General features: G+C 39.3%; 1 protein-coding gene across 1 annotated transcript; it reads right to left on the bottom strand.

Moving 5' to 3' along the window:
• Positions 1–270: 270 nt before the first annotated feature.
• Positions 271–12646, bottom strand: hibadhb (3-hydroxyisobutyrate dehydrogenase b). The gene is made up of 8 exons (XM_012862690.3): positions 12577–12646; positions 11598–11758; positions 11379–11488; positions 11166–11287; positions 2123–2256; positions 1855–1931; positions 1608–1764; positions 271–886 (listed from the first exon to the last, which is right to left on the bottom strand). The coding sequence occupies exons 1-8, from the start codon at positions 12644–12646 to the stop codon at positions 728–730; spliced, it is 990 nt and encodes a 329-aa protein (XP_012718144.1). The 3' UTR covers positions 271–727.
• Between the last annotated feature and the right edge of the window lie 1603 nt (positions 12647–14249).

The following is a 14249-nucleotide window of genomic DNA, read 5'->3' as shown; positions in this document are numbered from 1 at the left end:
CACATTCACCAGTTAAAACCTCTTTCCCTTTAAATGTGAGCATTGAGGACAAACTACAGGCTAAATTAATTCTGCTCAATAATAATCCTAATACAATTGTTCAGTTACATTTAGTGGTTATAGTAAATTAATTGTTCAAAGTTGATTTTAGGAGTAAAATGATATGACAAAATATATGTTTTCAGAATAAATCTTTTACTCGTTTCCAGCATGTTCGTTTTAAGAGAAAAACGTGAGAGAAAAAGAAAGGTGCTAAATTACAGTTCGAGACACTTTTGAGTAATTTGTGTTTATTCTCCAACAGGATATTACATTTAAAAGTAACAACTCCAATGTCAACAGAAAAACCCTAATGTGACCAGAAAGAACATTGTAAAGAAAAATAAAGAAAACACGTGATAAATATGTAGAGACTAAACCCACATTGCAGCTTTTAAGCAAAGTAATAAAGTTAACTTTTCGGGGGGGATTTTCCTCTGTGTGTAGTGACCATCGACATGAGGTTAAAACAGAAAAGTGTTTCATTATATAAAAAAAGGCTTAATCACAGAAGAAATATAATTTCCAACATTGAAGAAGTGCTGAAGTTATCCACCAGACTGTGCTGGGCTTCCTGTTTTTCCTAACTTGGGGGCAACATAATGTCTCTGTGTGGAAATGCACCCTAACTACACGCTATGTTAGTCCTGTGCAGGCAACGTTGTGGACGGGGTGGTGGGAGCTGATGCTACTGGCCCTCCTCCTCGCGCAGGAACTGGAACACGGAGGAGAAGTCTTTATTGGCGTAACCGCGCGCACACATCATGCGGTAGATCTGGTGGGCCAAGGAGCCGAGGGGGACAGGAGTCCTCGTGTTGGTGGCGGTGTTCTGCGCCAGGCCCAAGTCCTTAGGAAGAGAAGAAGAAGGGATGAAACGACAGGACTTCAAATTTAATTCAGAAAACTAAACGTCAAAGCCGTAACACACACACACTCCACAGTGTGTCGAGTCTGGAAGCAGCTCAACAGTTTACTGGATTATTTCAAGGGTTTTTCCAGAGTAAATCTAATTAAATTCTTATAGACCTGTGATACAATTAGAATAGACAATGAGAATAATCTACTATGCATCAAACAAATGGTTTACTTTTATCCAAGATACATTTCTACACTCTTAAAAGAATAGAGCTGGATTACAAATAACCCGGTCTGGATTATTATGGTAACGTGCACTGATCCAGTCACAGGTTGCTTTAACACAGCAGGGCTGAGTCATGAGTTTGACCCAACATGTTAGGTAAAGTTTTCTATAGTAATAATAATAATAGTAATAGCATCTTTATTGTTACTGAAACATACATTACAACAAAATTTGTTCTAATCACACAATTGCTTAAATTGACCTATGTGTAGAATTTTGAAAAACAAAAACTAGGCGTTATTAAAATAAAAAAACATTTTAATTCAATTTCTGAATCAAGAAAAGCCATCATCACAAAAAGGCTGATCATGTACGACTATTTGTTGCACAAAGAAGTGAAAATTCGCTCACAGCGTGCATCTGGGTTGCCAAAATAACCATAACCCCCTCCCCCCCCCCCGCCCTATTTGTGAATCTATAAACTGACCTTAGCCATCAGCTGTGTGCCAAAACCTCCCTGGTAGTTGTTTCCAGACGGGACTCCCTCCATGACTCCTGGCACGGGGTTATAGGTGTCACTGGACCAACAGCGGCCTGAACTCATGTTTAAAATTTTGGCCAAAAGTTTGGGATCTAGTCCGAGTCTGTGGATGCAGAGAATCATTTGCTTCAGCAATTATATTTCAGCTACTTATCATACTTTAAAACTCAATATCAATGTTGTTGTTTTTTACCTGATGCCCAAATTCATCGTCTCTGAAGTCCCGATCATTCCTATGGCTAAAAGCATGTTGTTGCAGATTTTTGCAGCCTGTAATCAGACGAGCACATAAAAGCACTTAGAAACCTAAACACCCAGTTTATAGGTGTTTAAGAGAACAATCTTCATTCAATAATTACCCATCATTCACATAATTTCTGCTTTTATCATATTAAAAAAAGGTTGTTTTAAGAACAGGAAAGCTTCCCGACGCTGGAGCAATGCTGGGAAAGTAATCACACCTGTCCCGTTCCAACTTGACCGCAGTAAACCACATTCGCTCCCATGCAGCTCAGAAGCTCTTTGGCTGCAGTGAATTCCTCCTCCACTCCTCCGACCATGAAAGTCAGTTTACCTGAGCTGGCAGCGCCCACACCTCGAGAAGAAGAACAAGGCATGTTTACACACACTGCCATGACGATAAAAGCCAGATTTCATTAGCTGAAATAAAACCGAATCAAAAAAGAAGAACACAATGTGAGCTAGTTTAAAGATGAAATATACTGATAGAAGTCTAATCTGTGTTGCATGTTTAGGATTATGAGAAGGTCTTTATAAGTAATTCATACAAATTTCATAAAATTAAAAAAAGCATATCAAACTAGGTCATAGAGCACATTTTATGTCTCTTCCATTATCCCCCTAACTATTCAGACTAATTTGATGTAATTTCATCAAATTTAATAACCAGATGAATAGTCATAGTCAATTAAGTAAAGTAAAAAGAATGGAAAGTATCAATAGTACAAAAATAACCCATGACATTAAAATGTTTAAAGAAAATAAGCACAGTTTTGCATTTTTTCAGAATAAAATAATCTGTAAAAAAACAAAACAAAAAAAACAATAATGATGATTAAAAAAAAGCAAGGGCTGGTAACAGACTTATAATACCTGAGCAAAACTAATGCGATTTCACTTGGTTAAAGCAACTTTTTTCAAATATACCTTTAAAAATGTATCAGAGAAAAATATTGCTTTTGTTTTAAAAACAAAAATACCACAGCTCCTACATTTATACTGGTGTTAAAACAATGATCTCATATTACCAAATTACATTCACATAACTGCATAGATGCATGAAGCGAAGTGATCCAAACTCAATCTCCAGTAGTATTTAGATGTAAAGCCGTTACCCTCTAAAAACATCAGAGTAAACACAATTATCTGGAAAAAAATAATTGTAACTACATTCATTGGGATGCCATCTGAAAGTAAATGTGCAGAATAGTATTTGTTCTCTGCTCTTTCTCTCCGTATAAAGTGAGCTGCTGCGCTACGAAGGGAACTCTTTATTGTACCTGCAGAGATCCCATGTCTGGTACCTTGTTGCTAGTTTCTTTACTGCGTTGAATTATAAAGGAGGATTGCACACAAGGCTCGGCTGGCTGCGTGTTATGAGACTGTAAATATTTACGAGCGCCCAGTTTATTTTTTTTTTAAGACAAGGAAAAAGTAGAGAAGTTGCCTTCATTTGGTCACTATACACAGCTGACTGACAGCTCAGAAGCAACATGTACAACATGTAGGGAAGAAGAAGCGTCATTTGTGTTTCTATGAAACCACAGAAAAGCCAAAAATGCCTCGGAAAATTTGTACTAATGGAGTTTAGAAGGCAGGAACTCTATTTAGGAAGATTCACATAGTTTTGAAACACTTGATAGTAAATGATAGTATACTATTAAAAGAGGAGGTCGGGCAATGTGTTGTCACAGTCCATCTGTATATTTGGGGAATAATGAAGATTTTATGTGTTCATGTAAGCTCGCACGTGGAAACACAAACCTACGGTCCGTCATGGTGACGCGTGAAACGAAAAATCGGACTTTGTCTGTTCTCACGCTGCTTATAGCCTCCATTAAGATGCAGGAACAGCTGTTTCTGCTTGAGGTTCATACAGGGTTAAAATCTTGACACCTTACAATAACCAGGTGCAAAACATATGGGTGCCAAGGAGTTCGCCAGCGCAGTCTTATAATTGATCCTTACGTTTACAGGAAGCCAGTGGAGAAGTGCCAAGGTAGGTGTTAAAAGTTTCCCCTTCCCTAATCCTCGCACAAAGAGCGCTCGGAGCATTTTGCCTTAATGGACAGAAACGATGAGCTAAGTGTTGCAGAAGGCGGCCCAGATCCAAAGAAAAAGATCAACTGCAGCTTCAGAGTTTAGCCTCAACATCTATCATTAGAAACAAACAAAAAAAAAAAAATACAAATGTGTTAAGGTATCTACAAATGTGAGAGTTTAATGACAAAATAGATGAAAAGGCTCGGGACGTTTCATGTAGTCCAACCCAGCATGTCTTAAAACCTCCAAAAATATTTCTGCTACAAGAGAAACTGCATTTAATCAGAGTTAAACAGATTACTGATGTTACGGATTTATGCAGGATGAATATGGAAGAGATTTTTTTTGCTTCAAAATCGGGGAGTTTAGCAAGCGATCGATCAATGGCTTGTGTAAAAATAGCGATAGAAGCAAGGTAGAGTTAGCGTAGCACGTTAGCAAACTGCTCCACGTGAAAACGTCAGCAGCCGGAGCAAAACCTGCAGTAACAGAAGGCTGTAGTTCTCTGAAAAAAAAAAAAAAAAAAGAGACTAGGACATCCGCTTTAAGCTGCATTTTGATCAGATGAATCCCATTTTCTTTATCCTTCCTAAAAGGAATGAGTGGCACAGGAAGAAAAAGACAGAAAGGCGATAGCAGCAATACCTAGAGGCAGACTCTGTAATGGTATATGAGGTTGCAGCAGTTCGCCTGGAAAAGAATAAATGTGCCGTTTTGAGAAGAAGATGTACAGCCTTGTGATTGATGGGGCTGTCAGAGTTTGGTTTGCAGACATTAAACTGCTGCCGCAGCACACAGGGGTTCAAGGCAGAAACTGGAAAGCCTAAATCCGTGCGCACAATCATGGGGAAAAACGCATATAAATCTTCATTAAAGTTTTAGAGTCTCGCCATAAAATGGACCAACCTCAAAGACGGACATGGACAAGTCAGTATTTCACTTCTTTTTTTTTCCCCCTCTCAAGAAATGGCCACCGTGCTCCAGACCAGAGACACACTCTTTGGATAAACTATCTAGACTGGACTAGAGTTCCTCCTCAGTGAAGCATTTTTCTCAGTGATGTAAATACTACATGAAGCCTCTCGTATGTTGAACTGAGAAACAAAGGAGCTATGATGAAGCCGCGGAAACGCGACAAACTGCTCTGTGTTTTGGGGACCTTGTCAAGCAGAGAGTTTAGTTAAATATATTTCATTTGGAACGCTGGAGATAGGCACCAGCAACCCCCGCAACCCCATGAGGGATTAAGCGGGTCAGAAAATGGATGGATGGATGGATAATTCATTTGTTATCAGAACTTTGAAAGAAACATTAATAATGCCAGTCGACCTCAAACGTAAAGTTATGTGGAAAAAAAAACTGGAATGCTGTAATTCTTGTTCCTATCCATCAAAGCAGCTAAAACATGTAAAGTACACACAGTGCGTAATATTAGTATTTAGGAGATGATCAATTTCCAGAGAAATATATATGTCTTGAGGTTCAATATACAAGAAATTCTCACCAGACCTCCATAATAAACCATTGAATTCACACATTCAAAGGTATCAAAACCATAGATGTCCATAAATTATGTGCAATAAAACAGAATTAGTGGGATAAAGCATTAAACACACCAACTGGGATTTCTTTAACACTTCGTACAAAAGCCTCAGCTGGTGATGACAGCTTCTCTGTGGAGGAACTGGTCACATTCAGACGCGATGTTGGCCTGTTCTTCCACACAAAGTTTTCAAAACCTGAAGGTTCTGGATCAATCGCTAGCTGAAACGTCCACGCTTCTTTTATTTTCATCATCATGGTAGGTGCCAGCAGCTTCAAAAAATGTTTAGTCTTGGCACTTTTTTTTGCCCATTCATGCTTTCTTCAATTATAAAGAAATCTGCCAGCGCTGTATGGTGAAAAAGGGGCCCCACACCATGAAGATCCCACCTCCAAACCTCCCAGTTTTTGGGGAGTACTTATGTTCTGGACTCCAAAGAGTCCAATTTTGGTCTCATTTGAGGGGACTGAGATTTATCCCAGTATTTCACAAGCTTGTTGTTCAGCAAACCTAAAATGCATTTCAATGCGTGTTTCCTTCAGCAGTGGAGTCTTGCGTAGCGAGTGTGCACACAGGCCATGGTGGCTGCTTATTTTCTTCTCTGAAACAATTGTACCTATTATATCCAGATGTTTCCTGAGCTATGTACAAGAGATTCTTCTCTCTTGGACCAATTTTTAAATTATTCCTCTCACTCTAAAATCTTGTGGGAAGCACCTGGTCGGGGCCGGTTTATGTCATGATGTTCTTTCCATATCCGAATTATTGCCTCAACCGATAGTCATTAGCAGCAAGTAACAGGAATGCAAATTACTAAGGGTCTAACAATACATTGATACACATAGATATATAAATTAAATGATTTATGATCCAATGCAAAGTAAAAATATCGATCCGCAACGTCACTTTTAAAGATACACTTTTATTTTGAAATTCAGGTATGAGACTATAGCGAATTAACATTATTATTTTAAAATGAGAAGAATGCTGTTTTTGATTTAAATACCTTGTACATGTAACAGCTTAGAAATAAAATGGTCAAATCACATTTTGTTTTTTGTGAGTTGATATCAATGTAAATAATAATAGTAGATTGGCAGATAATATTGCATCATATCAATGGCATCGACTGAAAATCGCAAGAGACTTTGTGATATCAGCAGATGTCGCACCGTCATCCAAACAGATCAATATAACATTGTATCATGATAAAGCTGGCCATTTAACCCCCTAATAATTACTGAGACATTTCAGCTAGTGTCATGACTTTCCATACCATTTGCATCTCCTGTTTTTCTGGTGTTCAATGCTTTACAATGTGTCACGCCATTTTTCCTAAGCATAATTTACGGGAATCTATGGTTTGATTTCCTTGCAGGTTTGGACTGGACGGGTTGTTACAGACGTGATGAGAATGTGATTTAAACTGCACCTTTAGAAATACAGTTACTTAGAAAGTCGGTGAAGTGTTCAAAACTAATTTTACCTGCTATATTGAAGACGAACAGAAAAAGAAAGACATCTGTTGACTAAACATGAAACGAAACACATCTTTGAGACATACTGGTTCAATTACAGTAGTAACTCCTTTCCACGTGTGCTTTTATGTTTAAGCTTTAACCGCCACTACAGTATTTCCTTTTATTTCTCACAGACCGACTGAGTGGTTAAAATTTTTTATTAAGAGTCTAAAACCCTGGGATTGACATAATTATGTAAGCACGACATACAGTTTAGTTTCCAGTGGTTAAATCGCCACCACCACAAACAAGACGTTTGCAGGAAAAACGCCAATCCCTGAGAGCCATCGCGGGAAGGAAGGATATAAATTTTAACTAATCTTTAGGGGTCGGCCATAAAATGGACCAACCTCAGATGAACATAAAGGAGACTCCTCTGACACAGATGAGGCTACAGTCATGGAAGCAGCAGTTTTATGAGTCAGGACATACAAACGTGTCGTCTTGCGGACTCACCCCATGATTCAGTAGCTTGTAGAACGTTTGGCAACGATAACTTGAAGAACTCATTTTCTGTATGACGCCTCTTACATCAGGAACCTTTTCAACACCGTCTCAGTCCTTTGAGGCTTGCAAATCTTTAATAACGTTTAATAACAATTCTTTCAACAAAGTTATAATCTTGATTTATAAAGGCCTTGGATGTTTAGGCTCGTTCCTGAATGACCAAGTTTAAACCAAGCTTCAGCTGTTAAACAGATGACCTCACATCTGACTCTGAAATACTCTGGAACAAAAAAATAATAATAATTCAGGTTCGATTTATTTACTGCAAGGACTCAAGAATCAGTGACTGTAAAAAAAATAAAAAATAAAAAAAAAGCCCAAATCATCATCCCTCCACCACTGTGCTTATGAGGTAATATGAGATGTTTGAGCTGATATGCACTGTGGGGTTTTCCCCCAAACATGACGATGTTCGCGGGAAGCGAGACCTCCTTCAAAACGATTTGTGCTCATTGCAATGATTTTAAAATAAAGTCAGGCGGAGTGTTTTAGAGAGAAGAGGATTTCAGGTGGAAACTATTCTAAACAAGTCATAGTTTTTCAGTCTGTTGTACTCATACTGTCATTAATTTTAACATGCTAACTGAGGCTTGCAGAGTCTGTGATGGATCGTTTAAGTCTTTTGCAATATTTCTGGGTTATGCCTTAGTTTTTAGTCACTTTACCAAAATGAAAGTCTTTAACTGGCTGGGAAGTTGCCTCATCAGTTTTCTCTAGGGGTGTCCCGATACCATTTCTTTCCAGACAGAGTACAAGTACGACTACATCAGTTTAAATTTTTGCCAATTCCAAGTACCAATACGGAGTACTTAATAGTTTTTTGTAGATCACACATAATTTGAAAATATCCTTAACCACTGAAAATGATTGATCATCAAGGGCGATGAATTGGGTTAGAGCTTCAGTTATCTTCTCTCTGCTTTTTACTTTTGGAGTGTCAGCAAACAACCTCTTCGGTGTATAGCACCACTACCTGGTATATAATGGTATCTAGCCTTTGAACAGCAGCGTAGCCCAGCACGGGAGAAAAATCAAGCACAAAATTGGCGTCGGTGCAGAGTATTGGGTTGTTTTTACAAGTACGAGAATGAGTACTTGATACTGGTACCGGGACACCACTAATCTTCTTTAATGCTGGGTTCAGACCGAACACGATCTGAGTATCAGGGATGTCTGGTGTACAAGCAAAGTCTATGGTGGGGGCGCATCTAGCAGTGACGAGAGGTCATGTAGCGCTTTTCACCCGGCACGTGCGCCGCATTTTGAGATTTCCAGCATCCAAAGAAAACCTGAACTTTTGCAGCTGGGCGTGGAGTGTCAAACCAATGAGAGAAACTCTACTATGTGATGTAGTGCTGCATTTTCCGACGCAACGTGATGACCAGGAAAACCCAGGAAGTCGACAATGGAGGACAAACGCATCGTCATTTGTGCCCATCCTATTATCTATGATCGGTCACTCTGAGCAAAAATCCAAGCTGATGGGTTGGATGCCTTTTTAATGCTAGAATCACCTTCAGTCTAAACGCAGCATAAGGCTATGGTCACTTTACAGGGAAAAGCGACTCAAATCCAATCTTTTTTCCACTTCCATATGTCGTACTAATTTGGCTACGTATCAGATATTTTTCAAAGTGTCTGCAGTCTGAACAGTCACGTCACATTTCAGCCACCATTTACGTCACTGTCCTGGCTCTTGTTACGAATCCACACACAGGTGTAGCAGTTCATGAATAGCTGCGCTGCTTTCTGCTTAGTTTTTTTCGTCTTGCTATAATGTGGTCTTAATATTGTCGGCTCCCATGGCTCAACAACCTTCTAATAATAACAATATATATATATATATATATATATATATATATATATATATATATATATATATATATGTTTTAGTTTTTTTGGGGGGAGTCTTTGAACAAAGCTTTATTTAACACTTCTAGAAACAATTACAACCACCATTACTTCTGTAACTAGCACGCTGCTGTGTGATGTCCCCTTCTGTTATCTGCGCGTGCGGGTCGCACTGCAGTCTTGAACTATTCAAACAGAAGTAGGATGGCGGTCGGATGTAATAGTAGTATGAACGTCTACCTCATAAAAAAATCAGATTTCAGGAAAAAAAAAAAATCAGAAATGAGCATCAAGACGTGCAGTGTGAATGTAGCCTTAGACAATTGCTAAGATCATCATTCCTTGGGATTATGTTATCACATGGAGGTGTGCGGCACAGGAACAAACTGCTTAAACCTAAGTTTTTATGTTCCATTTTTCACTGTGACACATCTGGCCCGTTTACACTACACCTAAAAACCGAGCCATGCCGAGACCGGTCCTAGCTTGGTCCAGTTAACTGAGATAAATGCAGCCGTTTACACACACAGGAGTTATCTCGGTTATGGTTACTTGGTTGCTCCTCGCCTCCTAGTGGCGATCTGCGTTACTACCGCTCTCTGGGATTGAAGGCGGGACCGAGCAAATCAAAATGGCGGCACCCGTCACATTCAGGATGTTATTGTTAGACAGATTCGGCTTTTGGGACGTGGATAAGACAAATTAACGTCTAATAAGGATTTACAGACGCGGGAAACAACAACAGACGCTGAGGTTCATAAGCAGAATCATCTCTGGAAACCGTGTGGCACGGTAAGGAAGCTAGTATTATTATGAATGTCTGAAATTTGTCTGAATGGAGTGTGAATCGGGACGTGCAGCCAGACACGCCGGGAAACCCGCGGACAGTCAGCTGACTGTAAGGGCATGACGCGGTCTGCTCATGCGCTCCTCGTTCTCAGGGAACCGGGATAAAAAAAACCAGTCCGAGACCTACTGATGAACTGGTCTGCAGTTAGCGTGGTCCGGTTATCGTTAGCGCGGTCTGGTTCAGTCTGCTGACCATTTACACACAAGAGTTATCTCGGTTACCGAGCTCGGACTGGTCTCGGCTCGGTTAAAAAAGTGTAGTGTAAACGGGCCTAATGAATCGATTCGATACAGGTCGGTTTGATTCAGTTCTACATGGGTGGTTTTCCATTAAAACTGAGTACTGCGCAAATGTGGATGTGGTCGACATAGCAAGGTGGTGCCAAAGAGTAAAACGCGTAACGTTTTTCATTAGCCCCCAAAGCACAGAAACGTGTGCTTAGCGGCTCCCCCCGGTGAATCAGCTATTGACAATCTTTTGATGTTGTGTCTTCGGGCCGACTCGCTGTGCTTGGAACCACACTAAAGCAGGTACTAAAAACAGAACCGGTTCCACATAACAGTTACTAATGGTAAAGGAGGAAAAGCTAGTTGACCCGTAGCAAACTGATCCAAATTGGTGCCAATGGAAAAGGGGCCTAGAGAGGTGGTCTCCCTTACCATTAATAATTTAATTATGTGCTTTTCTTTAGCAGCACACAGATGAATTTTTCTCTTGAATCCCAAAGACGGACAAAATGTCTAACTACTATTTTCCAAGCATAATTTTTCTACTGTGGCTTCATCTCTGTTTAATAAGTAATGAAGTTACGGAATCTGGATGCTTGAATGAACCTAATAATTTTGTCTAAAGACCACATATTTAAAGCTGCTTTTGTTCATTGACGAACTAGTCAGCAAGTTTAATGTGTATCACACAAGACAGAATAGAAAAATCTGATAATGATGTACCTCCCGATACAGGTGCATCCATAAAAACTGCCCCCAACTTCAACGCGGCAGCAGCCATCTCCTTAGAAACAGATGGATCAATGGTGCTGGAGTCAATCAGCAAGGATCCTTTCTTTACTTTTCTGTTAGGAAAAAAAAAACATAATTTGGGTGAATCCATTGTAAGAACAAGAGATTTTAATCACACACATTTAAAGACAAATCAAAGTGTACTTGAGAATGCCGTTGGGTCCCGTGTAGACATCAATGACATTAGGACTAGAGGGAAGCATGGTAATAATACGATCCGCTTTGTCGGCAACCTCTGCAGGATTATCCACGATCTGCAAAACAAAACAAAACAAAAACACCCACTTCTTAGTGTTCTAAAAACGTCAAAGAAGTGCATGTATACACCAATATAAATGTGGGTGTATATTCTGCATAGGTTACCTGAGCACCCAGCTCTTGAACCTCTTTACAGGACTCTGGGAATACATCTGTGGCAATAACTGGGTAGCCGTGCTTCAGCAGATTCTTCGCCATTGGGTTTCCCATATTTCCCAGACCCACAAACCCCACTTGTGTCTTTGAGGCCATAGACCTTGTGAAAACTGTAACAAAATGGGGAAAAAAAGTGGAGGAATTTTAAGACATAAAATCCCACACATGTACCGTTTTAAACCAATATTTACAAACCGATCATTTCTACAGCATAAAGCCTGGAGCAGTCTCTTAGCACTCCTGTGACATTAATTCATTTTATTCTGATAGAATTAAAGTATAGTGCATGGTTCAGTTTTAGCCACTTACCTAAACATATCTTATTTTGAAATACCATAACGTGTTATATCATGTGTTATAAGTGACTACAGACAAACAGCTCAGGTTGAAACCTAATCTTTAGTTTATCATAATATCAGCTGTGTCCTTCTCCATAAATCGACATTTTGTTTAGCTGTGTGTATAAACATAAAAGAGAAAGAAATGCCTTTCAAACAAGGAAAGGTTTATAATATTTGAATTTTCTTCTTGTTCGTTTCCATGTTGTCTAAGTGAACAATCATTTTAGATTACTGACATATTATTCTTCTAAAAGTGTCTGACAACAGTAGGACACATGATGATGTGTAGCCGATTTCTATCCTTTGGGCTTTTGAAACCCAGACATGCTAGTAGTAAATAAACATAGCTTTCCTAAAAGGCCTAATAGGTAAAACAAGAACCAAAACACAGCATTTAAATGGGTTAAATAAAGCCCCTGGAGCAACAGCTACAATCCCAGCGCAAAATATCTTGAACTTCTCCCAAAACAACTCAAGGTAAAACATCGTTGTGTCGCAAAACAGGCTTTATTTAACTGCTCCGCTTTCTTTCTTTAAACATCAAAGACCAATGCATCGTGCACGAAATCTCAATATATTTCCCTTACCGCACGCAAAGTCAACATGTTTACGACACCTTCCTACTAGGCACAGGGACCCTCTCAGCACAGCGGCCATGCTTCTTTCCTCTTGACCTTACGGGAGACGTAGCAGTACGTACGTCAGTGACAACTGGCCCGGCCAATCGGATCGCAGAGTCGCGCAGGACGTCCCTGTTGTTTCAGCCAATGGGCGCTAGGGGAGGGCTCTGGGTGTGCTCAAGCTTCTTTCTTGCAGGTGATTAGCATTGACATAATATAATGTCTATATAATGTCTATAATGTCTATCTTATATAATGTCTATGGTGATGTGTGTGGTTTTGTTTATTTTTTATTTTTTTTTCCTGAGACCGGTATCATTTGGATGAACCCAAGAGTCTATTTTTTCGTCTCTGATCAGGCCAGCTTTTAAAAAGATTTAATGGTTATTCTGTTTATTTGTGTCAACACATATTTACACTAAAATTCAAAGTAACTGTGCTAGGATATGTTAAAAGTTGTGAATAAACCTGATTGCCCCCTTTGCTGAAATATAAAGGGTATATTAATTGGTAGTTAACAGTTCTCGATTTTATAGGAGGCGATGTGACCAAAAAATAAATAAAAAAAGTAATGAAGACAGCAATAAATAAATAAAGTCAAACAATAAAAATATCTTAAAGCTTAGAAGACATCATGAAGGATAAAATATAATGGGGGATATAAATCACAATCATCTATAGAGCTGTAATTGCCTCCTAATTTGGTTTTATTTGGCTTTACGCATCTATTATATTATGTAAGCTATTTTCCTACAAGAGCTGTAATAGAGGAATGTTTACTGATAAATTAATTAGCAAAAATTGTGACTTCTAGCTTTAAAATCTTTAAAAATTTAAAAGACGACAGTGTTAAGCCAGTATTACAGAATACACTGTTATTTGGGCAAAGATAAAGTCCACAATCTGAACCAGGCTCCATCCAAATACCTCTAATTATAGCTCCTCCTCATAGGCACTGTTCCTTGATCTCTCATAGGGTCAACAGTAAGAATTGTTGTGGGTAGGAAATGAGCTTTGGTCTGCTGTGAACAGCCTTTTACTCCGACATCATTACACAACGGAAACGCACATGGATGATGCGAGTCGTATGCTGGTGAAGATTCTCAGTCATCCAGGTCATAGTCATTGCAAAAAAGTAAAAAACAAAACAACTGGACTTTTTTCCAAAGTTTGAAGACGTTTTGCTCCCTATCTCGGAAGCTTTCTCAATTAAAAAGTCTGGAGTAATGTGGAGTTGCAAGCTTTATACTACTGCCCAACAAAGGCATTGTAATGGCTATAACATGCAGATTGAACTGAAAAAGGTTCAATTTGCACCAGCTGCACCATCCTCTGCATCCCAAGGACAAAACCCCCAAACCTAAGATGAGCAGAGTGGTGTATGCAGTTCAGTGCAGTGAGGAATGTTCTGATATTTATATTGGAGAAACCAAACAGCCTCTCCACAGACGCATGGCTCAACACAGGAGAGCTACCTCTTCAGGACAAGACTTTGCTGTCCACCTACACCTTAAGGACAAATTACCCTCTTTTGAGGACCAAAATGTTCACATTTTGGACAAAGAAGACAGATGGTTTGAAAGGGGTGTGAAGGAAGCCATCTATGTTAAGAGAGAAAAACCAACCTTAAACAGAGGAGG

This window comes from Fundulus heteroclitus, chromosome 3 (assembly GCF_011125445.2).
Source record: "Fundulus heteroclitus isolate FHET01 chromosome 3, MU-UCD_Fhet_4.1, whole genome shotgun sequence".
Classification (NCBI taxonomy): domain Eukaryota; kingdom Metazoa; phylum Chordata; class Actinopteri; order Cyprinodontiformes; family Fundulidae; genus Fundulus; species Fundulus heteroclitus.
The sequence above is the reverse complement of the archived record's forward strand: the minus strand, read 5'-3'. Positions and strand labels throughout refer to the sequence as shown.

Bases quoted from the DNA above. Each gene is read 5' to 3' on its own strand.
- hibadhb (XM_012862690.3), bottom strand. From the start codon at position 12,646: ATGGCCGCTGTGCTGAGAGGGTCCCTGTGCCTAGTAGGAAGGTGTCGT. The intron at 11,759-12,576 runs GTAAGGGAAATA...ATTTTGTTACAG, and splicing joins ACATGTTGACTTTGCGTGCG to TTTTCACAAGGTCTATGGCC. The intron at 11,288-11,378 runs GTACACTTTGAT...TTTTCCTAACAG, and splicing joins GGACCCAACGGCATTCTCAA to AAAAGTAAAGAAAGGATCCT.